The following is a 27,997-nucleotide window of genomic DNA, read 5'->3' on the forward strand; positions in this document are numbered from 1 at the left end:
AGGTCACTGCAGAACGAACGAACGAAGCAGAAATATGGTTATAAGGGCGCTATGATATCAAATCACAGTGCATTAACTACCTGTTTAGGCTGTAGGCCTACATCTTGCCGTCATATTTTTTTCTCTTGGGATTTTATTTTTGTACTTTTTTTCTGGTTCTGTCGATTTATGCTTGTGATTGACTTTCCATTGTGACAGCAATGTTTGTCAAACTGCCCATATTATGCAGTTTCCATGTTTTATGTGAAACATCTTTGTGGTGAGGAATTTCATTAAATTCCCCCCCACCGCACGAGATAGCCTACTCTTTACCAGCAAGGCATCGATTTCGGAGATTAGAAGGTGCATTTATTTTGTTGGCTACATTGTTGTGCTTAAAAAAAAATCTGAATAAACATTTTTTATAGCAAAGTGGACTGCTATGCTACTTTAAAATGTGTAATTTATGGTGCAGGACATTCGAACACACGTATCTCCACGACTCTTGAGATATTTGTGAGTCGACAAATATCTTCACAACTAAATTGCAAATGACCCTATAGTCCCTGAAGTCACAAGAAATGGAGGCTTCTGGAAATTTCTGTCCTCTGCCCTCTGTTGCTTAGTAGCCTAAATGCATCCAATACGCTACAACAACAAAGGGAGTCACGGTTCGAAGAAAGGGGAAGGAAGGGTGAGGATGACATATAATGGACCAATTTCAGACACCATCTGGTCATCTGTGTGGCTGGTATTGGGAGCCTAATTTACGTCCAAGATTGAAGGGCTGTTAGCCATCGGTGGCAGCGGCGGGTTATCCCCAGGTCAGTGTAACCTAATCAGTGGCCCTCATTTATCAATGGAGTTCAGATCTGAGCGGAACAAAACCTAACAATGTTTTTCCTCATCTCCAAGGTCTCCCATAATTGGTTCTTAGGTTAAAATATGTTACTGTAAACATTGTGAAATGTATACATATTGTTATACACCCCAAAACTAAAAATAAAACATAAAATAGAGCCCGGCCGTATGAGAGTTAAGACATATAAACTAATGTAGATCATTAACACAAGCTCTGAGAGCTTTGAAACTTGACATTGTTGTTGTCGGGAAGTTGCTTTACCTACTAGAAACACCTGAATGTGAATATTTTTATGTATGTAATATATAGAGACCTATAAACACATACCTAAAATAAGCGGACTTGCAAAAAATGAATATCTATACAGAATGTTGTACTTTGTAGTTGCTTGGCCAGGGATTGTCTTAGATAGACCAATCATGGCTTGTTGGAAAGGCGGGGTTGTGCTGAATCCAGCAGTACCAAATATGTACATATAGCATGCATTGTCAATGTATTACATCACTCAATGTATGAGATGTTCCAAATGAAAGAAAACGAAACAGTGACATAATCAAGTGTCCAGTCCAAAGCCCATTATCAGTGGAGAGAAGAATGTTGACCAATTCAATGCGACTGCAAAATAAGTCACTTGAGGTAAGTGCTGCCCTATATGTAATATTATTTAATACATGATACATTTCATTTGACACATTTTACTATACAGTTCCTATGAAAACTGATTGAAATTGAAAGATGACACCTTATGGATACATGTACTATCATAGAAACACATATGATGGCTTGTTGGAATGATGTGGTTGTGCTGAATTGCAGCAATAGAAAACATGTAAATACCTGGCTTTCCCGCATATATCATTGATGTCCCTTTCACAGTCTGATTCCTGCCTCATTGTCAAATGTGATGATACCGACGTACTGGTTTTGCTTGTGTACTATTCAAGCAAAGGGATGTTTGGATCCTCAGCAGTGTTCATGCACTCTGGACATGGCCTAAAGGAAAGAATAGTCCCAGTCTGATCACTCTGAAGCTTGGAGCAGCTCTTCCTGAGTGTTTACCTGCGAGCCACGCCCTTGCAATACCACAAGCAGCTTGTACAGAATTGGGGAGACCACTGCCTCCACTTGGGCCCCTGCTGTAAAATGTGATTATGGCAGAGGTGGGTGGAAAGACGAGGACAGACTTGAGGCCTTTAAACGGAGTCGGGTGTGTCATACCTTGTTAGAATCAAAAACCCACAAACCTCGTTCTGGATGCCATCAGATGTACCACTACTCCTCCTCTAACGTCCTCCCTATGGTCCAGACTAATAATACACTTTATTTGTATAGAACCAGAATAGAGTTGAGTGTTTACGTCAGCATGAGGAGACAACGGACAAGAGAAATGTCACATGACAGCCCAGAAAGACCTACAGGTACTGTAGCTTACATTATAGATGTACATAACAGGGTCATCCCTATGTTCCCTGGGTCCTACTGTATATTTCCTGGGTCCTATGTTCCCCCTGAAAAAGGGTCCTATGTTCTCCAGTCTGGAAATGGGTCCTATGTTCCTCTATATTATAGCCTATATTTTGGATTGGTTATTGACAGATATCTCTACTGGATTTCTTTGATTTGGATTGGACACTGGATTTCGCTTTAAACTCTTATGAAACCAGGCCAGGCCCAGCCTGGCTTATGTGCGTGGCTGGCTTGTTTCTGTTCAGGACTGGTAGGACGGAAGCTAGTCATGCCACTGAAATAGCTGTGAATTGAAATTACATGAAATAATGTCTGATAAATTAAGATAGGTCTTGTCGCCTGGACACATCAGTTCCAATGCTTCCAATGCTAATCCAGCACAATAAGAGCGGAATAGCTAGTTTGCTCATGAGCTCACAACAATTAGCAGCAGCTTCCATAACATTAATGGTAGCGGTCAGTGGCTAATAGCAGTTACACGGATGATTCCTTTAACGTTAGCTATTTTGCTGCAATTGGTTCAACTTCTGTTTCTGGACAAAAGTAATTACCTGCTGTATGCACTTCCCTTTAGGTGGTGAAGTAAGTAGACAGTAATCTCTGAGAATGTCCTGCATGGGAGTCCAATGCTCTGACCACTACTTTACTTGTGGAATAAAGTTAGGGGATAAAAAGGTTGGATTCGAAAAGATGAATGTGTGGAGGTTTGGGGTATAGTCCCATAAAGTCACCCACCGGTATAGTAGCTATAGACCCTTTTCTGTGCAACGTCATCATCCTGTTTCAAAATTGCGCACGCATCGCTGTAATGACACCTGCCAATAGAATCGATGCATTTGATTGATGCACCTGGTGGCAACGAGTGTTGCGCATCCGTAGTTCATTCTTTTGTTCCAAAAATGTGCGTGCGCACTTAATTGTTTACCAACAGTAAAAGGGTCTATAGTAGCCTAGTCTACTGAATTTCAAGAGAAGCGTATCTCAGCTAAACTGAACAAGACAACAGAAAATGGCTCATCTCACACAGACTGACTGAATCGAAAACTTGTTAGCTGAGACTGACGAAGATGACAGCGGTGTCACCCACAGCCCTTCCCCACATTGGTAGGCTATAATTGGCCCTTCTCTCCTGTGTTTCAGACTTGCCCTGGGGTGCCAATGCAGACCCAAATGGATCACAAACTGTCATTTGACAGCACTGGGCTTCTCAGTACCACAGGGACCTGATTGCTGGAGTATGAAATGTCATGTCTCAACAGGTTCCTTCAGGAGCCGCACTCTGACGGCGACCCGTCGTCTTGCCATACGCCGACTCGCCGAGGAAGCTACCCCCCTTTGCGACTGCACTCCACCATGCTCCCCTGCTGACACGAAAAGCTAAAAATGCGATGGCCGTGTGGCATGAAACATACCTGCACACGTCGGCAGAAAAATGTGTGAATAGGTGTTTATCTGAGGTAAACTAAAAGCATCGTTATTCGATGCAGGGAATTGGCTCGCTCCTTGACTCAGGCAACAACCAAGTAGGCCTACCTCGCTGCACATCCCTCTGCTCCTTCCCACAGTAAATTAAATGACTACAGATATACTACAGAAAGTATTTATGGACGGTCAGGCTGACCAGCAGGGGAAAGTGAGTCTCTGAAAACACCTGTGTGAAAATATAACATGGGGTGGGCAAATCTATCAAAAATGCTCTGAACAGAGAAGTGCCTCCTCGCCAACCTTCTGGGTTGTCCAGTTCAAAGGCAGGGTAAACCCTCTAATTGAGCGCCCGCCCCTAACGCCGGTACTGGCTCACACACCTCGCCTGGGGCGTTATTTGCTTTGCAGTTGTCGTTTCCGGTCTAAGCGCATAGTGATTCTCCTGTCCAAAAACAGGCCCCTGTCCATAAACCTACGAATGCTACGATGTGATGGGGCAAGAACCTCTTCTGGAATAGGCTTCTTTGTTTGGTATGTGCATGTTTTATTCTAATTCGTAGCGACTGGCGAGACTAGGCTGCTTGATTCGGCATGTGTGACCGGATACCAGCGGGCTCTAGACCGGAAACCAAGCGGATAGAAACCAGGCTCTCCTCGGGGGTGAAGGGGGGCTACACACACCATAGAGCCATAGACGGAGCGAGGCTACACACACCATAGAGCCATAGACGGATCATGACAAAATGGGCCCCTGGGCCTGGATGATTAGAGGGGCCCCCCTCCCTACCAACTCCCCCCACCCCCCTACAGCCTCCGCCTCCCTACCAACTCCCCCCACCTCCCTACAGCCTCCGCCTCCCTACCAGCTCCCCTCCACCCCCCTACAGCCTCCGCCTTCCTACCAACTCCCCCCACCCCCCTACAGCCTCCGCCTCCCTACCAACTCCCCTCCACCCCCCTACAGCCTCCGCCTCCCTACCAACTCCCCTCCACCCCCCTACAGCCTCCGCCTCCCTACCAACTCCCCCCACCCCCCTACAGCCTCCGCCTCCCTACCAACTCCCCCCACCTCCCTACAGCCTCCGCCTCCCTACCAACTCCCCTCCACCCCCCTACAGCCTCCGCCTCCCTACCAACTCCCCCCACCTCCCTACAGCCTCCGCCTCCCTACCAACTCCCCTCCACCCCCCTACAGCCTCCGCCTCCCTACCAGCTCCCCTCCACCCCCCTACAGCCTCCGCCTCCCTACCAACTCCCCTCCACCCCCCTACAGCCTCCGCCTCCCTACCAACTCCCCCCACCTCCCTACAGCCTCCGCCTCCCTACCAACTCCCCCCACCCCCTACAGCCTCCGCCTCCCTACCAACTCCCCCCACCCCCCTACAGCCTTCCCCTCCCTACCAACTCCCCCCACCCCCCTACAGCCTCCGCCTCCCTACCAACTCCCCCCACCCCCCTACAGCCTCCGCCTCCCTACCAACTCCCCCCACCCGCCTACAGCCTCCGCCTCCCTACCAACTCCCCCCACCCCCTACAGCCTCCGCCTCCCTACCAACTCCCCCCACCCCCCTACAGCCTTCCCCTCCCTACCAACTCCCCCCACCCCCCTACAGCCTCCGCCTCCCTACCAACTCCCCCCACCCGCCTACAGCCTCCGCCTCCCTACCAACTCCCCCCACCCCCCTACAGCCTCCGCCTCCCTACCAACTCCCCCCACCCGCCTACAGCCTCCGCCTCCCTACCAACTCCCCCCACCCCCCTACAGCCTCCGCCTCCCTACCAGCTCCCCTCCACCCCCCTACAGCCTCCGCCTCCCTACCAACTCCCTCCACCCCCCTACAGCCTCCGCCTCCCTACCAGCTCCCCTCCACCCCCCTACAGCCTCCGCCTCCCTACCAACTCCCCCCACCTCCCTACAGCCTCCGCCTCCCTACCAACTCCCCTCCACCCCCCTACAGCCTCCGCCTCCCTACCAACTCCCCCCACCCCCCTACAGCCTTCCCCTCCCTACCAACTCCCCCCACCCCCCTACAGCCTCCCCCTCCCTACCAACTCCCCCCCACCCCCCTACAACCTCCGCCTCCCTACCAACTCCCCCCACCCCCCTACAGCCTCCGCCTCCCTACCAACTCCCCCCACCCCCCTACAGCCTCCGCCTCCCTACCAACTCCCCCCACCCCCCTACAGCCTCCGCCTCCCTACCAACTCCCCCCACCCCCCTACAGCCTTCCCCTCCCTACCAACTCCCCCCACCCGCCTACAGCCTCCGCCGAAATACTGTTGTTCTCATCGTTTGTTTTCTTTAAATAAACTGGAAATGCGAGGAACCTGCTATAAAGCATCTGGCTGCCTTGACTTTTTCTTTTTGGATCTTCCATTTTGCTGCTCCGCTTAATGAACATGACGGTGCTCCATTTTACATGTACGGTTCTTTGTCAAGATCAAACAGATTGAACCAATTGACCTTGTGACCTGCACCTGTGTGATCTGTCTCAAGTTCACAAACTTTAATAGTGCCCTCCATAGACTAGTTTTATAGCCTACTCATTTATCTATGGAAAAGTAGCCTACATTCCCACCCATTAGATTAATGAGTAGGCTATAGAAAATATGTAGCCCACACAAGCTTCTCTCTTTTTTTAAAAGACGTGGGCCCCTATAAACTGTTCAAAATATGAATGTTTTTTAATGTTTGTGTACAGACTCTCACACTAAATTTCTATCGGTGTCCCTGCAACAACGAATGCAAAGAGCCCACTGAGGTCTTGGGCCCCTGGGCCAGCGCCCCTGGGCCTGGGCCCGTTCAGTAATGTCTTTGCATAGAGCAGTGTCTCTTACCCCGCCCCCTGCACCTGTGCCTCTGACATAAGGGCCAATCAGACGACATCTCTGAGCAGGTCTCCACAGGCCAGACATCATTAGAAGAAGAGAGGGGGCCTGGGGTGCCGCACTGTCTAATGAGCCTGGAGGACCGTCTGGGAAACGCATCAATACTCAAAAGACAAGGATGGGTGATGGGATGGCTGGGCTCACCACTTGTCATTTTCTCCTGGACTCCGGCGCTCTCTCTCTCTCTGTCTTTCGCCTCCTTCCCCCTCCTCCCTCTCCTCTCAGTGGAGTGGACCCTCTCCCCCCCGTCTCGTGTCCGATGAAGGCGTGCAGCTGAAGCCCGTGTCAAGGTGGAGGATGGGGAGGAGGGGCCACTCCGCAGAGAGGATCCGATTGGCTGAACTGCTCATTTCCTCTCGCTCGCTCCACCCCAGGACAGGCGGCGACGCGGGGCCTTGTTTCGTGCCTGATATGCGGGGCGACGCGCTCGACAGGTCCAGAGGGGATAATAACCTCGCAGTGATCTCCTGCATACTTAAAATGTCCTTAGCCTACCAGGAGCCATTTTATGTAACATTTAGTATAACCCCTAAATCTGGGAGGGGGTGATTTCATTGGCTTTTCAACAAGAGCAAAGTGAGGCTTGACAGCCTTGTGGGTTTTGACAGTTAATTTATCACTCCTGAGGTCACAAGCTGTCAAACGTCAGAGTGTTTTGTAATTCATTGAGCCCCCGACTCACTCAAAATCCTATAATTCGCCCACAAGCAATTCATATAAATGGTCAAATGACAGCACTTATATAGCCCGTATATCCAATGCCCTTTACAATGAAGGCCTCCTATTCACCCATTCACACACACATACACACCAATGGCAGCAGCTCTCATGCAAGGTGCTAGCCTGCTCATTGGGAGCAATTTGGGGTTCAGTGTCTTGCCCAAGGACACTTCGACACGTCAGGAGGAGCCATGATTCGAACCTCCAACCCTACGATCATTAGACGACCCGCTCTACCTCCTGAGCTACAGCCGCCTTATATGCTAATGACCAGCGCAGTAATACACAACACCAAGGCTGCGTTCCGAATCGCATACTACCCTACTATATAGTATGCCAAAACAGGATGTAGTATGTCCCAATACATAGTATGCCACATGCAGTATGGCAAAAATACCAGGATGTCCTACTACATCCGGCCGTATTTTTCAGTATGCAAGCCAGCAGGCTTTTCTGGCTATTCTGACCCACAATCCTGTGCGCAGCGGAAATGTGCGTCACATGTGCGAGTCGTGACAGCTGTAGACGAATGTCGCGTTATGGACAGCGACGGATGTGGGCAAATTTCAAGGCGCAACGTTATAACAAGGTAGTATGTCCCAATTGGATGCCTACTGCTTGCAAAGTACGTACTTTCTAAGGGCAGCTGTAGTAGGTACTGGTAGTAAGAAGTAGAAGTATGCGATTCGGAACGCAGCCCAAGTCCTCTGACGGACAGAACCAGTGGCCATTCCAAATGTCACACTGAGAGCTTTCTGACTCAATTTTCATCAGCCTAACAATGTGTCGATGAAGGTAAAACACACATTACCTGAAACACATTACCTGAAAAACAAGGAAAGTCAAAATGAATGGATTTCAGTGGCCTTTTTACTTCAAACTCATTTTGTTGTGGCTTATTGTGGAACCACGCCACGCTGCACCATTCAACAGGGTCAACATACTGTAACATGTAAATAAATGCATAAAAACATAGGTCTCAGTTCAATTAAATTAAATCACAGTAGAACAGGTGTTTTAGAATTCATTTTTTCACACATGGTTGAGCAGGTCGTCCGGTTTCAGATACAAATCAATAACCAGAATGCTGACACAAGCAAACACTACTTTTTCCAAATCTGCAAGATAATGAAATTAAATGTCCCAGTTGTCTCTAGAAAATGTAGTGTCTATGACAGATGTTCCAAATATCCTTCTTTTTCAGACAATATCACATTACACAGGAGAAGAAAAGACGATTTCCAGGTAAAAAACAAAAACAAAAAAACCCAGTTCTGTTATCCTTCACATGCTCTAGGGGAAGGACAAGTCCAACTCCAGCAGTCTGGCCAAGTACTCAAAGTTCCAGCACAAGCACTTGTCTATGATTTTTGAATTCAGAAGCCAGACTGAAATCCCTGCAGAATCTGCTACTGTAGGATTCAAAATTGTCCATCCGTGTCCGCTATACCTTGACCTTATCCATGTCTATGGTTGACATGGCCACCTCCTCCTGGACCAGCACACCTCCACCTGTCTGGCAGCAGTTGTGCTGGTGCTCCTTCCAATCCTGCAATCACAAGGTAAGTGCTCAATAAGTGATGCGTGTGTGTGTGTGTGTGTGTGTGTGTGTGTGGGGGGGGGGGTTATTAACATTTTATTTATACAGTTGGGTCCAATTAATTAAGAACAGTTTCTTCTTTCCAGTACAAAGACAACAACGGTGCATCATCAGTACAATCAGTACAGCCGACACATTCATGGGTCCTAAGAAACTCTACATGCCAGCCAATCACAGCCCAGCACCTCCCCTCCCGGTTACACTCAAACAGCAGATGACACGGTGGTGACGCACCGCTAAAGAGCCCAAGGACGACCTGAATCACTGCCTTGTGACATGGTGGTCTGTAGGGGCAAAGTCTAACCTTGACTTTTAATATACACCAAGCTTCGTAGCAGTAACGCCTTGGTGTCCGGATACACTGACACAAACTCTCTCTAGGGGCAACTTACTACCCGCACACAACATCTGAGATTTACCAGAAAAGGGCAAAGTGACAGAAGTATCTCCCTGGAGTTTGGTTGCTTCACTCTTCAAATGTTTATACCCTTTAAATATAGATGTTATTTCCTAGACTCTCAGAAGGGCAGGTCTTACCTTTCTCTGGCAGAAAGTAGAGCAGTAGTTGACCTTGTGGCAGCCAGTACATTCACTCATGGCCTCCCGACCACAGTTAACACACATTTGCTGTAGGGGGAAGACAAATAAATGAATGTATCCAGAAAGAAAGAAAGAAAGAAAGAAAGAAAGAAAGAAAGAAAGAAAGAAAGAAAATACACACACACACACTCTCTCTCTCACACACACACACACAGTCTCTCTCTCACACACACACACACACACACACACACACACACACACACACACACACACACACACACACACACACACACACACACACACACACACACACACACACACACACACACACACACTTCCCAGAGCCATTCCCTTTGAAGTATTATTCATACATGGAGAACTAATGAGAGCTTATCATTATCTCTGGTCCGTATCAAAACAAATGTGGTCCTACAGGACAATTGGCGGCGTAGCGTGTGTCAGCTGAGGCTTTCTGGATGTTGTGAGGGTTCGTTACCCCCTCCCCATCTCACAAGGCTCCGTATTGTTTGTGTCTTGAGTATAGGGTTGCAAAATTCTGTGAATATTCAAAGTTGGAACTTTCCATGGGACTCAACAGGAATTTATGAGAATTAACAGGAATCAACTGGGAATTTTGTTTTGTACTAGGAGACATGCAGGCAAAAATGTGTGTGTGTGTGTGTGTGTGTGTGTGTGTGTGTGTGTGTGTGTGTGTGTGTGTGTGTGTGAGTCCGTCTGCGGCCCACGTACGTTGATGATGATCTCGGTGATCTCGGAATCTCTCTTCCCCTCCGGGTCGTCCGGGTGCTGGAAGGAGATCTGGCCCTGGAAGGGCTGGCTGAGAGCACACTGTAAACACAAACAACAACAACAACAACAACAACAGATGATTAGGATACGTCTGAGAGCACACTGCTAGCACACAACCACAACAATGACGTGCTGGCTGAGGGAACGGTGCACAACGCCAAAAAGTGGCATCAACACTCAAAGTACTCCCAACTGGAAGTGTCTGAAAGAAACACAAGAATTTTCATAAAAATGAGAGAAAATTTCAGCTCAAAAGCAAAGTGTGTAGCCCATACTGGTAGACCAGTCTGATGGTGCTGGTAAAATAGACCAGTCAGATGGTGCTGGTAAAGTAGACCAGTCTGATGGTTCTGGTCGACCAGTCTGATCTCAGGGATGTGCGAAACAGCTGCTAGTCTGTACACTTCAACCAACACCTGACAACACTCAAACAATTGAACACTATGCACAACTGTACACTTGAACGTTATTTAATTGCACTGCCTACATCATGGGTGATGAGGATGATACTGATAGTATACTGTAGTAAATTGCCAGTTTGGGAACCTTTAAATGTCTAGCTGAGTACCTAGGAATGGAATGACTGATAAACTGTAAGGACAAGCGATTACAACAATTCCAATGCACCTGTACTTCTACCGTAATTCTATTGTATTCTAGTCTGACATGCTGGGATGCTGGTCTAGTCAGGACATCTGCTCCGTTTCACATCACAGTGATTTGTAGTTGTGATTGGTTTGAGGTTGCGGTCCAGTAGCCTGTGGCTACATCTGGAGAACGCCTATTGGGAATGCCTCTTCTCACAAACAGCCCCTCCTCATTAAAGAGCTTTAACCAAGGACACACTGCACTAAGAAGCCAATTGAAACTAAACTCGAGCGGGAGACAAGGCTAATATATACAGTAGCTACAGTACCTGTATATATAGCTTTTCCTCAGAAAACACAGAATAACCCCTCCATGAACTTCAATCAATACATCTACTGTACCACGACCCCGGATCGGCCCAATCCACTCACTTCCTTCCTCTGGGCGTGGCCTTTATCCTGGGCGGAGCAGACGTCCTGTCCTGATTGGCCGGCCTGCTGCTTGGCCTGTTCGATCAGGGCTTTGAGCTGCTGTACCGTGTTGAGCAGCGTGTTGGCCGTCTCCTCCAGATAGAACCAGGTCCTCTGGCTGTCGCCCAGCGCCCCCAGCGCCCCCACGCTCCCCACGTCCAGCCCGTTGACCAGTCCTGGGGACGGGGGCGCCACCGCCACCTTGGCCTGCACCGGCTGGGGGGCCATGGCCAGGGCGGGGAGGGCCGTCAACACTGTGGGAATGCGAGGGAGGGATGGAGAGATGGAAGAACTGTCAACAATATAATGGAGTCATCGACAAACAATCAAAATCCACCGTCTCCATGGCGCTATCGCCTGCATTAATGTGGATAAATAAGTGGTTTGGAAATGGGAGACGTATTGACATGGTAAATATATCAATAATACGTTTATTCAAATAATTAAATATGAATACTGTGGCTGTTGATCACCCTCAGAAAGAACCACAAAACCAAACCCACAGGGCAGAAACCACTAGTCTGAAACGATGTCAGCCGTATAAATAGTTGTCCTTCCTCACACCTTGCTTGACCCAGAACCTGCTGGCAGTGGTTCATGCCTGAGCTCCCAGATAAAGAAAAGGGGGAAATATGAGGGGAAATTAGGCCAGATACTGTCCCAGCCCGCACCGATGGTACACACCACATAGAGCTCTCTCATATGGACGGACACCGCACATACATGCACGCACGCACGCACACACGCACGTACACACGCACACACGCCTGTACACACGCGCGTACACATGCACGTACACACGCACGTACACACACACACACACGTCCACAGTAAGATAAGTTCAGATAATGCTGGAGAGAGCGACAGAGAGAAAAAGAGAGACAGAGGTATATTTCTGGATCAGTGGTTAGGCTCCACCACAGAGAGAGAGAGAGAGAACGCTAGGGGATCTGCAGGCTCCACTAGTGATTCATCTTCCTGTAACTGTACCTGTGAGACCCACAGAGCAACAACAGCTAAACAAAGAAGAAGGCCCAACTCCTCAGACCAGCCCTGGAGGGACAGCGTGCCCACTAAACACATCCATCACTTAAGCCCTCTGCTTCTCACTCCAACGAGACACACACCAGCTCTATCTCTCTCTCTCTCTCTCTCCCTCTCACACACGCACATACACACACACACACACACACACACACACACACACAACACACACACAGCCAGCCTGCCAGCCAGACACACAACTAAAATATAGTGCCCATTGGCTGTCATTTGAATTTGTAAGCTGCAATTTACAACATACTAGTTTCAATAGCCGTTGGAGGAACACACAATCAGTAATTGGACATTTAGTGCATTATATGAACGATGGCTTGGTTTGGCTAACATTACTAACATTAGCATGCCAGCTAGCTACTATTGTACAGGGTGGACAATAGAACACACCAATTTTGGGCAAGGCTGACCAACGGCTGAATAATTCTAGAGTAGCTTCTGGAACGCTGGCACGGGGTAATAGTAAACGCACAGGGAACGTTCAGACAGCTGCATTTGCATCAGTTCTATCAAATCAAACTTTATTTGTATAGCGCATTTCATACACAGAGGCAATCATGTTCTACTGGGAGCAGTATTTCTATTGGCTGGCTGACTAGGGTACAGTAGATTTGTATGCCGGAGAAGCACTGTGTGACAGGAACAACAGCTCTTTTACAATTAGACAAATCCTAAATTGATTAAAAATCCGTCGCCCATCTGCCCAGGTTCCCTGCAGATACCCAGCGCCAGATATGGATGCTGTCAGTCTGATGGAGTCTGAGGAAAATGCAGACACACGGACAGAGAGTTGCTCTTTTGTGTGTTAGAGAAAAGCCTGAAATGGTCTAAGATCTCCCCACTTCAGACAGTAAACAGACCTTTATCAAACACTGTGTGTGTGTGTGTGTGTGTGTGTGTGTGTGTGTGTGGTACATATATGGACTGGTAATGGGGGTTTCCCATCACTGAGGGCCCCCATGGACTGACATGGCCCACTTTGCCTGGTCACTACACAGTTGCAGTGTGTGTGTGTGTGTGTGTGTGTGTGTGTGTGTGTGTGTGTGTGTGAGTTAGAGAGAGAGTAAGTGTGTGTATGTGCGCATGTGTGAGAGTGCGTGTGTATATGTGTGAAAGAGAAAGAGAAAAAGAGAGAACGTGTGAGCGTGTATGCGTGTGTGTGTGCGCGTGCGTGTGAGAGAGATCAAGATCAACTGGGAGTACATCCCACTGCACTCCCTCCCAACATGGCATCAACTGTTATATTTGCTAACACACACTTGGTGCAGCCCTCCTGTGTGTGAATATGAGACTATGAGTCATAGTGGGAGACAGCAGTGCCTGCATCACTCATTCAGTTTGTGTCTATGCCGCTTCGCCAGATCATTTAGTTTCCCGTCTGAACATTTGGCTGAAAGTAGGCTCATAGTGTAAATACACAACTGGCGTGGTGGAAAATTGCTTATTGAATAATTCATCACACACTCCTCTCGAACGCATGTACAGAGAGACACACACACACACACGTATGATTGGGAGAAATGATATTAACGAGGGAACCGGAAACCGACTGCCCATGAAACACTCCCCAATCGCACAAGGGGGGCCAGGGTCAGGTGTCGCCGAGGGAGGACAGCCAGGAAGAGGAGAGGCTAGAGGGAGAGAGAGAGAAAGAGAGAGAGAGAAACAGATTGACGGAAGAGCTGGGAAGGAGGGAGAGAGAGATTCACAAGAGATTAAAAGGAGACGCAGAGAAGGAGGGTGGAAGAGAGGGAGTGTGAAAGAGAGGTTGGAGACTAAAGAAAGCAAGTGAGTCAGCGGGAGAAAAGGGGGATGGAAAAAGAACGAGAGAGAGAGAGAGAGAGAGAGAGAGAGCAACAGATGTGTCTTTGTTCTCTGAAACGCCTTCTAGCCTGGTTAATAGCCTTGCAGCCTGGAGGGTGGGTCCACATCACTGCCTGGGAGCAGAAAGAAACATCTTTTGTCCACTTGATAACACACAGACGTTAGGGAGGGTGAGTGACTGAGGACTCCAGATCAGTGATCGTATGGACAGTCCTCTTTAATAACCAGCAAGTGTACTAGCTGGACGGCCAGACAGAGCGAGGGCATCTGAAGAGGACAGAGAACTAGACATCGGCAAGTAGGATCACTGGCCTCCGATTTAAAATCCAGATACATGACCTCCTGTCTTTTGGAAAAGCACTGAAGGACGCTCAAAGAGCTGCCAGTTCCACTACATAATTTAAACTTCGTCCAACTCCATCAATGTCACCAGGGAAGCCTCTGTATGCATATACAGTAGATTAAAGTATCTAGCCAGCTAGCTAGGATGTCTTTCCATCATGTGATCCACAAAAAAAAGAAGAACGCCCCCCCCACCAAGAGTGAGTTGATCATCAGTCTGGGGTTCCACTCGGCTGTGCGTGTAATGGCGCGGTGTGCGGTGGGGGGGGGCTGTTCTTCACTACGCTGCTCCCAGAATAACTAGACATCCATCTCTGCCGCTGGTTTAATTATGAAAAGGTTTCTAGGCGGGTCATAGAGAGTGAGCGATCAGGACAGTATGTGTGTAGGCGTGTGTGTGTGTGTGTGTGTGTGTGCGTGCACATGTACCATGTCTTGTGTCTAGATCTGTAAAATTGTGCATCTTAGTGTGTGTGTGTGGAGGGACTGTACGTCTATAATGAGGACAGGGTTGTCTGAGGCAGCTCCCGCTCACGAGCGTCGTCCCCAGCGACCGAGAGCCGAGGGCTCCTAGAGGCGTGTGGAGGTACAGTACCAGAGAGAGAGGGCCCCGGGACTCCTACTGTAAAAGGGTGTGCCACTTTCATATATTTATCCTCCCCTCGTTCTCCCTCCCTCCCTCCCTCCCTCCTCGCCTCCCTCCCTCCCCATCTCTCTTATAGCCATGCTATGAAAGCACTCCACAGAGGACAAGGAGCGGACACCTATACGGGGGCAGTGGGGCAAAGTCACAGAAAGTGAGAGATAGATCTAGGACACGCACCCCGTAGAGTCAGACTTTGCAGCAGTAGAAATCGATAGGGGAAATCCATTGAGCCAGAGCACAAAGAGAAGACATCTTGTGCGTTTCACCCGGGTAGTAGAAGACGTATATCCCAGGAAAGTAAAATCGAAGGACTGTGAACTTGCTTTATGTGTATCCCGTTGAACATGTTTCTCCTTCAATAAAAATATATTCCAAAAAAAAAGAAAAGCCGCCCGAAACAGGTCCTGGGAAAAAAAAGCCAGAGTTGAGCAGACCTGAGCTTCCACCCACCAGAGAACGGCTAATGAAGCCCAGAGTGATTCATTAACCTCAATTCTGCGACTAGAGAAGGACACTTCTGCCATTATAGATCAGTGTTGGTGCTGCTGGATAGGCCTCAACCCGACAGCAGCAGGATCACTCAATGTGCATGGTGATGGTGGTGGTGGTGTGTGTGTGTGTGTGTGTGTGTGTGTGTTAACACACAGTTAATGGCAGGACCGCACCAATTACACAGTCACAGACGGGAATCCAATAGACCCAACAGGGCTTTTTCTTGTTCTTTGGACAAGTGAACTTATCTTTTACTTGTTACTTCAATTACAAATAGTTTTTATACCGTATACAAGTTACATATACATTTCCAAGTTTTTGAAAAAGCAATATATGTTATAACACATTTTACTACTACTGATTTAATATAAAGATTTAGATTATATTATAAAGGTATTTAAATAAAAGTTAAAAAATATGTATCCTTTATTTGAAAATTATTAATTAAACAATGTAATTGTAAAAAAAAAAAGCTTGATAAAAGGATGTGAGGGATGCTTTCTCCATCGAACCCATTAAGTCAAAAAGATAATACAGAGGTAAAATCCATGTATAAGACATAAAGCGGTTGATGTGAAAACGTGTCTTTGTACACCCTGTAACCTATAGAAATTGAGGGGTCTTTTGTTCAAATTACATTCGTTTTTCAAACGAGCAGGCCTATGTTGACAGCGCTCTGAATCGCTCTGTAATTGGCCACTTCCATCTATGCATTAAAGTAATCATGCTGAAGTATGTTGCCTGCCCAATATTGTAACTAGGGTTGGGCCAATGAATGATGTCATCGTCCATCGCCGATGATTAATAGCCAAATACGATGGTTGAGAAATCATGACAGTGGTAAAATAATTGCAGGGCACTTAGGCTGTCAAGATGAGCAATTAGGTATTATATTTGTACAATTAATTAGTCCCTGAAATTCATTTCCCATACCGTGTCCCTGATGAAGAATTAGAACAGTAAACTGGAGCAAGAGGCAAGTGGCATGCAGCTTAAACCCGAGTTGCTTAATAAAGCGTTATTTCTGCTTAATGAAACATTTGTGTAAATTATAAGATAAACACATTTTTGAGTCGCAATCTATTCAACAACCCGTGTGTAATGTTCCATTAACCTGTTAAGATTAGGCATTCGGATTGCTGACTGTCTTTAGCTAAACGATTCCATCAAACTTAGCCTACCATGATTAGCCTAATGCTAAATAAATGCTGCTCTGTTACAATATAGCATTAGCATAAATATCGGGTGTGATTTCTTACCTTTTTTCCATGACAAATACGACCCTCCAACTCTCCTCCGCGCAAATTGCCACCATAGGGCTTTTCATTAATAAGTCCGGTTAGCTACTTCACACACTCCTAGGCAAACTGTCAATAAATGATACACTGCCGTAGAATACAGGTTGTTCATCTATTGAACAGAAAATCACTTGTTTCATTGCGATAAAAAGCTATATGACAGACATAACCTCGACCTTAGGCTACACAAAAATAGATGGCTGTTCCGAGGGGCAAGCCTATGAAATTAGTTTTATTCTTTCCCAATTTCCGTTTTATTTCCCAAATTCCGTTTTATTCTTTCCCAAATTCCGTTTTTTCCATTTTAATTTGTCTGAATGTGGTGTTTTACACTTTAGTCATTTTTATCATCAGAAAGAGGTGAAAATAATGTGCATTTGGAATGATGCAACACAATATCTGAATGGTTGTGTCATATCATATCTGTGTTGCTTATGTGGTTCTGCATGCTGCTAACCAGGAGCGTTGCTAGGATTCCAAAATAATAGGGGCTAAGGGAAAAGCATCAGGGGCTGAAGTTTAAAGGCAGTGACACCTGTGCACTAGCCCGGTGGCCTTTTTTTGGGGGGAGGGGGGGGGGGGGGGGGGCATATATTTTGGGTGCAACCATGTGCCAAAGACAAACACGCACTCATACAGATTGCACAGTAAATCACAAACTGCTCAAAATACTGGTAAGTTGCTTCAAAATGTAATCTTTGGTGTCAACTAAATCAACATCATCAGCACAGTTCCAACATCCAGGACATAACTACTAACTCTAGTATGCTTTGACTAATCTCTGGTCAGGGTTACATGGTAACGTTTCGAGAACGAGAATGACAACGGAATGAGAATGACCTCCAAGTTATACGGAACGTTTCATCAACATTGCCAGAAGTTATCAGGGTCACACGGAAACACTATCGCAACACCATATCGTGATGTCATATGATTACACATCACCCAACCCTAATTGTAACCATCGCATTTGCTACATCCCAGCTACAATGCAAGAATGCTGCGGTGTTTCAGCAATTTCATAGTTTCCTGACAGATCTCACTCGTCTTAAACAGCCTACATTTTGTCCAATGATTCAAATAAGCGAGGGGCTTGGCTGGAACTGATCAGTAGTAAAGCAACCAGCTGGAGACAGCTGGCCTGTTGTGACAACCTGGCAACATCATTAAGATTTTGCAGAAGTGAATAACACATTTGGTGATCTCAAGGATTTCATTTCAAAACCAAACACAGCCCTTTTCCACCAAAGTAACTCTGGTTCGTGAACCGGTTCGGTTCAGAATTCTTGGAACCTTGGTTCCATCTAGGGAACGGGCCCATGTTTCGACCAGTTTTGAGCGGAACCGTTGTACATCAGCATCTTGGAGATATAGCCATGTGTAAAGTTGTTAAAGTGGTGCGTCACAAAAGTGGCTTGCGTAGTCTACTACATTATAATTATAGTAGGTCGTCATCACACATTTAAGAGAATGTCAATTATAATTAGTATAAAGTTAGTTCGATGGCTGGCGATTTAGATAGTTGGCACTTAGCTTAGAGAGAATGAGATCATTCACACTTGGGAGCCTTAGGCGCGCATTCACACATAGCTGAATGGAGTCATGGAGTAAAGCACAGTTGTTTATAACCACGCCCGCGATATCGTCACGGTTCTCACTGAAAAACCTACTGTTTTTTTGGTGCTGGTTTGGAACCAACTTTTGGGTTTCCGAACTCATTTATTTTTGGTCGAAATGCTCAGAACCGTTCAAAATTAAGTTCACGAACCGGCACCGAACTCGTTCCCTCTTGGTAGAAAAGGGCTAACAGTGTTGAGTGAGTTAATTTCGAAACCAAACACAAGCCACCAATCACGTCAACCTGTGCGCCGCTAATGAATGCTGCGTGAATGTTGCCACAGACACCCAATTCACAAGACTTGGCCATGCAACAAATGGAAAGGCTTTCATGAATGGGGAACAGGCTGAATCATTACTATCTAACCTCAATCCGCAATAGATAGTGGTGAAATTGACATTTATATGAAAACGTTTGAGAATGCCACAACGTTGGGTATGGTCGCACAATAAGATGACAAAGCACAAAACATTTTGTCACTAGAGGAGCCTTGAGAAGAAAAAAATCAGCCAGCCATGAGCTTTTTTCAAGAGGTGAGACAGAGTGCAATCATCTAAGAGTGCATGGGGAGGGGTGGAGAGAACAAAAATACTGGGACAATCGCGAACCTGCTTGTGTGATTTCACAGTTTGAATTTTTTAAGTTTATTAATACTTATTTTTTTTACTTGGATAACTGCCACTTCTCCAAACATTACATGGATCTTTGCTAAGGTGCTGGAAATAAAATACTTGTACAAACATAAAATGTCCTTGTACCAGGCAAGCAGACAAGCCTGTTGAGCCCGAGGAGAGACCGCAAAACCAGCTATTCTTATGACAGGCACAATAACAATGGCAGACAGAAAAACCACAATGTGTCAGTCAAAAGGGAAATATCAATATGTGGAGGAGGGGAGAAAAGAGGAAGTAGTAATAACGTTTCATTCTTTTTAAACAGCGGGAGAAGCATGTCTGGAACCCCTCTGACAGGCCGCTGTTGGGGGGGCTGTCCCACAGGGCCTCGTTAGAGCCTCAGAAGAGATGAGCGCTGCGACTGTGAGTCACAGGTGTAAGCCAACCAGCACATAGACGTCAGGCCTAGGCATCCCTGGCCAGTGATAGGATGATGAATAGGCATGGGGCTTGGCGGGTGGGGACTCGTCTTCCGAATGCTAACTAACACACAGCTTGGGGTGATATGCTGACTGACTGTTAATCTTAGCACCAAAAAATGTGTGATAGGACAGCACGTTGTTGACTTTTCAAAATACCGAATGAATATCAGGCATGATCAATTTCCTCGGTGAGCTTCTTGTCTTTGAAATCGAGAGTTTAACATGTTTTTGAATGATTTTTCAAGGTGCCCACCCACATCCATTTTATGACCTAAACGGTGGTAGAGCAATTATCAACTTTCTCAAAAGTGCTAGTTTTGTCAACTTTTTGATCTGAACCATTGTATATGATCATAAGTAACCTTAAAACAGGGCTAAACATGATTTTTCCCTTTACTACTCCTTTAATAAACCGTCTCTCTTTTGGAGATGGGATTGGGCACCCCTTGTGACAATGCATAAGGCTCAGTGATGTAACGCTTCAGTATCATGGTGAGAGTGACCTACTGTAGGTACCTGCAGTGCTGGCGAAGACCTCGGCCTGGGTGGTGCCCTCGGAAATGATGGCGGCGGCGGCGGCGGCTGCATCGCCCGCGGACGCCCTGTCGAAGGTCAAGGTCCCAGACGTGGTTATCTGGCCTGATGGGGACACGGTGACTGTGGTGGAACAAACAGAACCATGGTAACATGATTGATGACTGAAAAAATGCAAAGAAGACCTCATCATACCTCATGCTTGTCAACTGCCAACATCAGACAAGTGGTCATGTTCAATAGTAATTACAGAGAATAACAACCTACAGTACCATCATGAATTTGATCAAGAGAATGAAGTCCATATGCAGTGAATGTCAAATTATTGTAGTTTTCCTGCACACTGACTGACTTTGTACTGTCATTGGAGCAGTGTTATGCAGTTATGCAGTAGATCCAGGTGAATACAGGTTATGCAGTGAATCCCTAAGGACTGGTCTACGGCCACCTCTATCACTTGGGATTTAATTTCTCACTGTAGTCATGAAAATAAATCAATTTGGAAGACAGCGTGATAACAATCGCAAAGATGCAACAACTGAAGATAAGACAACAAGAGAATGCTCTATTATAGCTGTTATGGGTTACTGTAGATAAAGATTCTTGAGTGAGGCACAGACAATGGCCCTTTTCCAATACCAAGTTCGCACAAGTTCGGACTTGCGTCCTTGCTAGTCCGGACTTTGGAAGTTCGCATCAGAGTATGAACTCCCGAGGACGAGAGGACGCAAGTTCAGTCATTCAGCAATTGGAAAAGCAGCGTCCTTGTTGACGTCACCATCTCAGCAGTTTTGTGTGGACACCAGCAGCCGCCATTGCTAGGATTTTGAAAAGCGTTTTAAACTGTTTTAAAGTAAATACGTTGTTACGTTTTCTTAGCTTTTCAGGCGGATAATTACCACCATTGAAGCCAATTATGTGAACATTTTATCCAAATAACGTCTGTTTCTACTAGTTTAGATAGATTATTTAGATAGGCATTTTCAATAGTGTTGCCCTAACCTTAGCACAGCCGCTTGATGCGAAATGATTTCTGGGATATCTGGCTGTCTCAAGTCCACACAAGTCTGCTTCGATGCGTCCTCGATAAAATGGGCGGAGCAAGAACACATCCTGGCATTCGATGCGGACTTGGGACTTGCGTCCTTTTGAATTGGAACAGTACTTGGGCTCCGACTGATGACGTTTCACAAGTTCACAAGGACACAAGTACAGACAAGTACGCGTATTGGAAAAGGGCCAATGTTTTCTAGGACAATGTCACGCTTTTACAGCCCCTTCACTTTTAAACTCTGTTCTACAACCGTGAGTTTGAGGGATCGCTCACTGACATCACGCCAGGGTGCAGAAGGCTAACTGTTGGGAAATGCTACCTGTGGTGCCATTTTGACAAGTCAATTATACAGTAGGTGAGAAACTGCTTTGACTTTGTCCTCTGATCTGGCTCTAAAGTCGCTCTGCAATAACAACATTTATCTGAAATCTTGGGTCTGCTGAAAAATGGTCCCAATGTTATGCTATTAAAGAGGTTAAAGAGTGGGTTGCCCTGCTCCAGACTCACACGGGGTGCCACTGTGAGGGATGACTCATTAAGAGAGCGAGGGGGTGGGGCAGGGAGAGACGGGGGACTCACATGTGGCCCCCGGCGCCAGAGTGATGTTCTTGGGGGGCGGGATGTCCTTTTTCTCCGGGGTGGTGGGCGACTCGTTGTCCTTCTTGCGCCTCTTGTAAGGGACAAACAGCCTCACAGGACCAGTCTGGACACGGCAGAGGGACAGCGGTTCAGCAGTACACAGGGACAGAGGAACAGAGGTGTCATGATCGGTGAGGAGAAAGTTTTTTTTTTTATAGGTTAGCGGCTATATTATAGCAGCTTTATTATTTATAATATTACAGTATTATGTTGCTATGACTTCCCAGTGGTGGCTATTTTAAGTCATTTCCATAACTGAAGATTAGTGTTATAAATTTGAGACCTGGCAATTACGGAATTTCTCTCAATAACTCTAAAATTTGTATTGGCTGCCACAAAGTAGAGTGAAACAAAACACTTGACAAAATCAAGTTTTCCACTTCATTCTGAAAGCAGTAAACCAACTTTTCAATTCATTCTGAAAGCAGTAAACCAACTTTTCCAATGAATTCTGAAAGCAGTAAACCAACTTTTCCAATGAATTCTGAAAGCAGTAAACCAACTTTTCCAATGAATTCTGAAAGCAGTAAACCAACTTTTCCAATGAATTCTGAAAGCAGTAAACCAATAGAGAAAACAGTAAATCAATCTGGCAAACAGTAAAGCAATCTCGGGCTGCGCTGCGACTTTCGTGTCAGTAAATCAGGTCAGGAAAAAGTGGAACGATCAAATACGTGAAGTGACACAACTGGCTGGTTTGTTGTCTTCGTTTTATAGGGAGGAGGATAAATCTTATTACCATATTCATGTTCTCTGCTCCGAAAGACTCCCCATCCTTCATGCACTGGAAAAAAGAGAGAGAGTGAGAGAGTGAGAGAGAGAGAGAGAGAGAGAGAGAGAGACTAGTCTTTTTTCTCTCTACATATTCTCTATTTTCATATGTACCTAACAATAACAATCAGTTATCACTGAGTAATAGCAAGTGCTTAGTTTTAGTTTAAACTAGTTAAACTTTGGGTTTCATTCAACTTTCATTTGAAATTAACTCATTCCTCAAGATACAAGCCCCGTCTAAGCCACTTTTGAGACAGGCACTGTAGAGAAAGATACTGTATAAATATACAGAGACCATCCTGATATCACAAGCTCACATTCTCTTTATCTGCGTAGATCAGCCTGGCCACGCTCAATAGAAATCAGAAACTAATCTAGCCAGTCAGCACCCTTTGAAGCGTGGTGTGGGTGTGATGACAGCGAGAAGTGGTATACGGTTTGTCGATCTGATTGGTTGAAGTTAGCCCGTGATAAATTATGATAGCCAGATGGTAAATGGTAAATGGACTGCACTTAAAAAGCACTTTTCCACCTTAGCGGCACTCAAAGCGCTTTACAATGGCCTCTCATTCACCCATACACACACATATTCACACACCAATGGCGGTAGCTGCCATGCAAGGTGCTAGCCTGCTCATTGGGAGCAGGTGTCTTGCTCAACGACACTTCGACATGTGGACAGTCGGAGCTGGGATTCGAACCACTGACCCTTTGATCATTGAACGACCCGCTCTACCAACTGAGCTACCGCCGCCTAATCACCATCCAATCACCTGCCAAGTAGTGCTTATCCTTTTCCAAACAGTTTCCAACAAAGAGTTCCCAGGTGGTTGTGTGGAACGAACCATTTGACGTGTCAGGTTAGTATAAATAGAAAAGATATATGAATGTGCAGCACATCACCACAGATGTGGCCATCATCTCACCAGGGTCAGGTCATCACAGCAGGCAGCGCATGTGCAGGAGGCAGCGTGAGGGTTCAGGATCCTCTCCTGTAAAAAATGTGTAATGATTCTGGGCCATATATGGGCCGGAACTAACCCACAAGGGCCAGATCTGGCCTGTATATGGCCCAGATCCGCTTGCTATCTGGGTGTCACAGCAAACAGATGGCGTGTCCGGTCACCTGGATGAGGCACTGTAGGGGCCGGCCTGCGTAGCGGATGCTCCTCTTCCAGTCCTTGCTGCTGGCCCTGCCCGCCATGGCCTCAAACTCTGTGGGCGTGTACCACTTATTGTTGTGCTTGATGCAGCGGCCCTTGCCACCTGTGCAAAGGGCAACAGTCAATAAAAAACGCTGTGAAGGTGAAGCAGAGGATTTTCACGCCATTTTGTCTCGGCTCACCCTCAGTCGTGTGAAAGCTTAAAGGGGACTGAATCAGATTATGATCTAAAAAACAAACGACTACTTACAGATACAGTACGTATCCTGCCAGGCCTGTCTTATTAGGGCATATATAATTTAAGCCCCCCATCCACAAAAGATGAGTAAGAAAATAATCTAAATATGTGTTTTCTCAAAGGGCTCTACTTTGTTAAAGGATAAGTTCACTATTTGGGATTTTTTGGGCCTATTCTCTACTCTGTATTACATGAACCTGACATCTAGAGACTAGGGATAAAACCAATTGAAAATCGAGTAACTGTTTGTTCAGGATTTGCTCGAACGGGTGAAATTTATTTGATTTTCTATCAAAAACCTCAAATCATGTTAAAATGAAGCACCAGAGAGCGCAATATAACTATTCTATATAACGAGGCGGCCATCTCGGGAGAAATGCAGAGGAGAAATCAACAGCGGCAAATTTTGAAAAATGAAGTGGGCCAAGTAAAACGTTGTGTGGGACCGCTTAGAAGCCACTGGCAAATATTGTGATGCCGTGTTCGTAAAACACGAGGACAACAGCATTGCTCCATCACTTGAAGAAAGTTCCCTCAGATAAATTGTCTCTCCTCTTCGTCTCACCTGCAGCAAACCCACCATCGGCTCAGTGCTTGCGAGGAGGAGCTGTGACACGCAGCGGGAAGAAAAAATAACCCAGTCCGTCTGCACGGTAATAGAAAAGGATATGATGCCTATCAGCATCTGCTCGAGCCAGCATACAAAATCCCATCCCTACCCACAATCACCTCGCACATGGAGAAGAGGCACAACAATGCTAAATCAGAGTTGCTAAAGCAGCTAGCTACAGTATTATTGTTTGGAAATTTTTGGTATTTTAATTTAAATTAATCGATTGATTGATCATTAACATCCCCAATGATCGATTCAGGAAATGCCTACAATTTGCAACCGTAGTAGAGACTGACTATACTGTAATTTCAATGATCACCTCAGTGTTGAGCTAGCTACAGTTGTTCTGCAGGTGCACAATCAGCTACAATGGAAGCCAATGGGGCCAATGAGATGTTGGAAAAAGTATGATAAAAAGAGACGGGAAGCACAGGGTTTAATCTTACCTGTCTCAGTATGCTCTCCGGGGAAATGTAGCCACCACAAACCGAACCAAATGTTGAAACAAAAGTTCCCTTTGAAAAATAACTATTTCACCAACTTCACTTTCACTTCTGCACTAGTTGGAGAAGCTGACTGAAAAGTAGCTGAGCAAAATGTGTAATTTGTAAATTGACTTTTGGAGTTTCTGTATTGAGCATAATCTTGGAACCAGCAGCAACATTTCACAAACTGTACATTATGTGTGACAAATAAAGACATCTTGATTACTATTTGTAACACTATATTTGTAAGCTTTTATAACAGTGGTTATAAAATGGTTCATACTTTTTCCAGCATCTCATTGGCCCCACTAACTTCCATTGTAGCTTCCATTCTGCGCCTGCAGAACTGTAGCTGGGTCAATACTGAAGCCATCAAGGAAATTAGTCTCTACATGTCCGGTTCATGTAAGACAGACTGAGAATAGGACCTAAAGTCCAAAATAGTAAACTAATCCTTTAAACTGCACCTAATTTGGTTTCCACTGCTCTATTGGTTGTCTTGGCAGAACCATATCTAAAGTTTGAGATGAACAGCGGACCAGCTTTTATATTATTAAGGAATGCGATCTGAGTGGTCTGACAGCCTGTGCATATTAAGTCAATGTAACTTATTGTTTATTAAAAGTAATTGTTGCACTCTTATCTGCTCAAACAGTTGATCTACCTTGATTTCAAAGAAAATCTATACAAATATCTGATCACATCTCTGTTCAATCATTTGGCTCTCCAAGTTGCCTATTGTCTGGTGCAGCTCTGCCGCAAAAATGTTGGTGCCATCAGATCATGTGCTGGTGCCACTAGCTGAAAAAGGTTGGTGCCACCTGTGTGCCAGTGGGAAAAGATAGTCTGGAGCTCCCTCTGGTGGACAGTCTGGACACCCACCAACACCAACCTGAGCCCAGTCTGTTCTTGCACAGGATGCCACTGGTGTTCCTGCAGCGCACCGGCAGGTCATTGTTGTACACAGATGGGTCCCAGTTATATTTGGAGCAGCCGTCTTTGTCCTGGCAAGGGGTCATTGGGGTGGAGGGAGTCTGGGGGCCTGACAGGAAGACACAATCATTCTAAAAGGCCACTCGATTTAGAATGTGCAATTATTTTGCTGTGGAATGAGCAATGTTTTTAGTCAAGGACCTTACCAGATGTCATGGCAGCACTCTTAAGTCCTGTTGCCTCCACTATGCTCCCATCTGTATGGACCACTATCAGGGTGGCCTTCTGGGGATTGAGACTGTCACTGATCTGCAGGGTGGTCCTACCAGTCTGACACAAATATGAGCAGGAGACTGTCAAATTCAAATGAGCTTTATTAGCATTAAATACAATGGTATCTGTTGACTGTCACTGTTCTGAAAGACACAATGTGGAAGTAGCTCTCCGTGGTTTGTTTTGATTTAACATAGACTGTGTTCATTGTGTAACGGAGTTAAACAGTCCTCATAAGTCCCGAGGTGGTGAGTTGTTGGTTAAACTCACTCCCCCAGTATAAATACCATCCACCCACACCGATGAAGAACTAGATTTTCATCAGCGGAGCAGCTTAAAGTGTTGTTTGTCCTGTGGGAGACCTAGGTTTGAATCACACCCAGGGCATGCCCAAACGCTTGGGTTACACATGTATACAGTCAATGATTTTAGAACTAGATATATGTAAAGGAATTAAAAGAAGAGTACAATAGATGCTGGATTCAGTGGCAGACTTTGTTGGTGTTAAGCCCAAAATCCACATTGAAATGGGTAAACACTTACAAGAACATGCTCTGGGATGGAGGCTGAGGTGGCAACAGTTGTGGTGAAGACATTGTCCTCTGCAGCCTGGACATCGGTCACAGTGACTGTGGTGACTTCTACAGGAAAGATCAGAAATGGGAAGAGAAAAATTTGTTTTCATGACTATCATGTCACCATGAATGATTAGTAGTATGCCAGTCTGATTTACCCCAACGTTGCGTGAAATTAATTATCTTTCAGTACACATTGCTAGATTGTACATTTTGCAGAATTAAATTGCAAGATTAGCGAGCACATTAGTTCTGAAATTAAGTAGGTGTGCTAGCTAGCTAGCTAGCTAGCAAGCAACAACCTGCAAGCCAGTAAACTAGTGATATAACGTTAGCTAGTTGCTAGACATTAGCTAGGCTAAGTAAGTGAGCTGACAAACATAATTTAGCAAGCAAGCAAGCTAGCTGGATAATATAGATACACGTTAATTTGCTGTGTTAACTTGTTAGCTGGCTACATATCTAAACTGACCAAGCTGTAAATGTTTGCTAGCCAGCACGAGCCAATAGCCACTGTAGAACACTTAAAAACTTGCCTGCAAATGTTGCTTCAGCATCGTCAGGGTTCGGTAAGGACTCGGCTCCAGTGTCGATGTTCCCCGGTTCTCCCATTACAGTCATCGTGGTGACTTCGGCCTCCGATTCTGTATCCGAATCCACCCCCTTCTCCACCGGCACACACTGTGCGTTTATGGACGCTTCCTCCAGCACCAGTCCCTTCGTTGCCGAGTCTGTCTCGTCCATTTTCCCCCCAGCTAACGATTTGAGCCGAATCTAACCGAGGAATAATCGGACAGAAGTGCACCCTCCCAATCCTAGGTTACAGTGCAAATACAAATCTGGTAAACAATTAAATGTGATGACGATGTCGAGAATTTAGGCTAAATTATTACTTCAAACAAAACAACATAAAACAACAAGAAATGGCGTCCAACGTTTGCTTTATGCCTACATCCACAGATTTGAAGGAAGGAGATGGGGCGGAAATTACCGA

At 45.9% G+C, this 27,997-nt stretch overlaps 1 protein-coding gene across 2 annotated transcripts; it reads right to left on the reverse strand.

Annotated features, from left to right (window-relative positions):
• Positions 1–8,214: 8,214 nt before the first annotated feature.
• deaf1 (DEAF1 transcription factor) lies at positions 8,215–27,747 on the reverse strand (the record flags this gene model as incomplete). 2 transcript variants are annotated; one of them, XM_084450972.1, is made up of 13 exons in its annotated part: positions 8,215–8,891; positions 9,480–9,569; positions 10,233–10,331; positions 11,312–11,604; positions 20,239–20,379; positions 21,890–22,013; positions 22,689–22,733; positions 23,650–23,715; positions 23,850–23,989; positions 26,115–26,264; positions 26,362–26,485; positions 26,972–27,069; positions 27,540–27,747. In XM_084450972.1, 13 exons carry the CDS (start codon positions 27,745–27,747, stop codon positions 8,787–8,789), a joined length of 1,683 nt encoding a protein of 560 aa, XP_084307098.1. In that variant the 3' UTR covers positions 8,215–8,786. The 2 variants fall into 2 exon arrangements, with proteins under 2 accessions (XP_084307098.1, XP_084307097.1); XM_084450971.1 differs by having other exon boundaries at positions 20,230–20,379.
• Between the last annotated feature and the right edge of the window lie 250 nt (positions 27,748–27,997).

This window comes from Borostomias antarcticus (genome assembly GCF_949987555.1).
Source record: "Borostomias antarcticus genome assembly, chromosome: 16".
NCBI lineage: Eukaryota > Metazoa > Chordata > Actinopteri > Stomiiformes > Stomiidae > Borostomias > Borostomias antarcticus.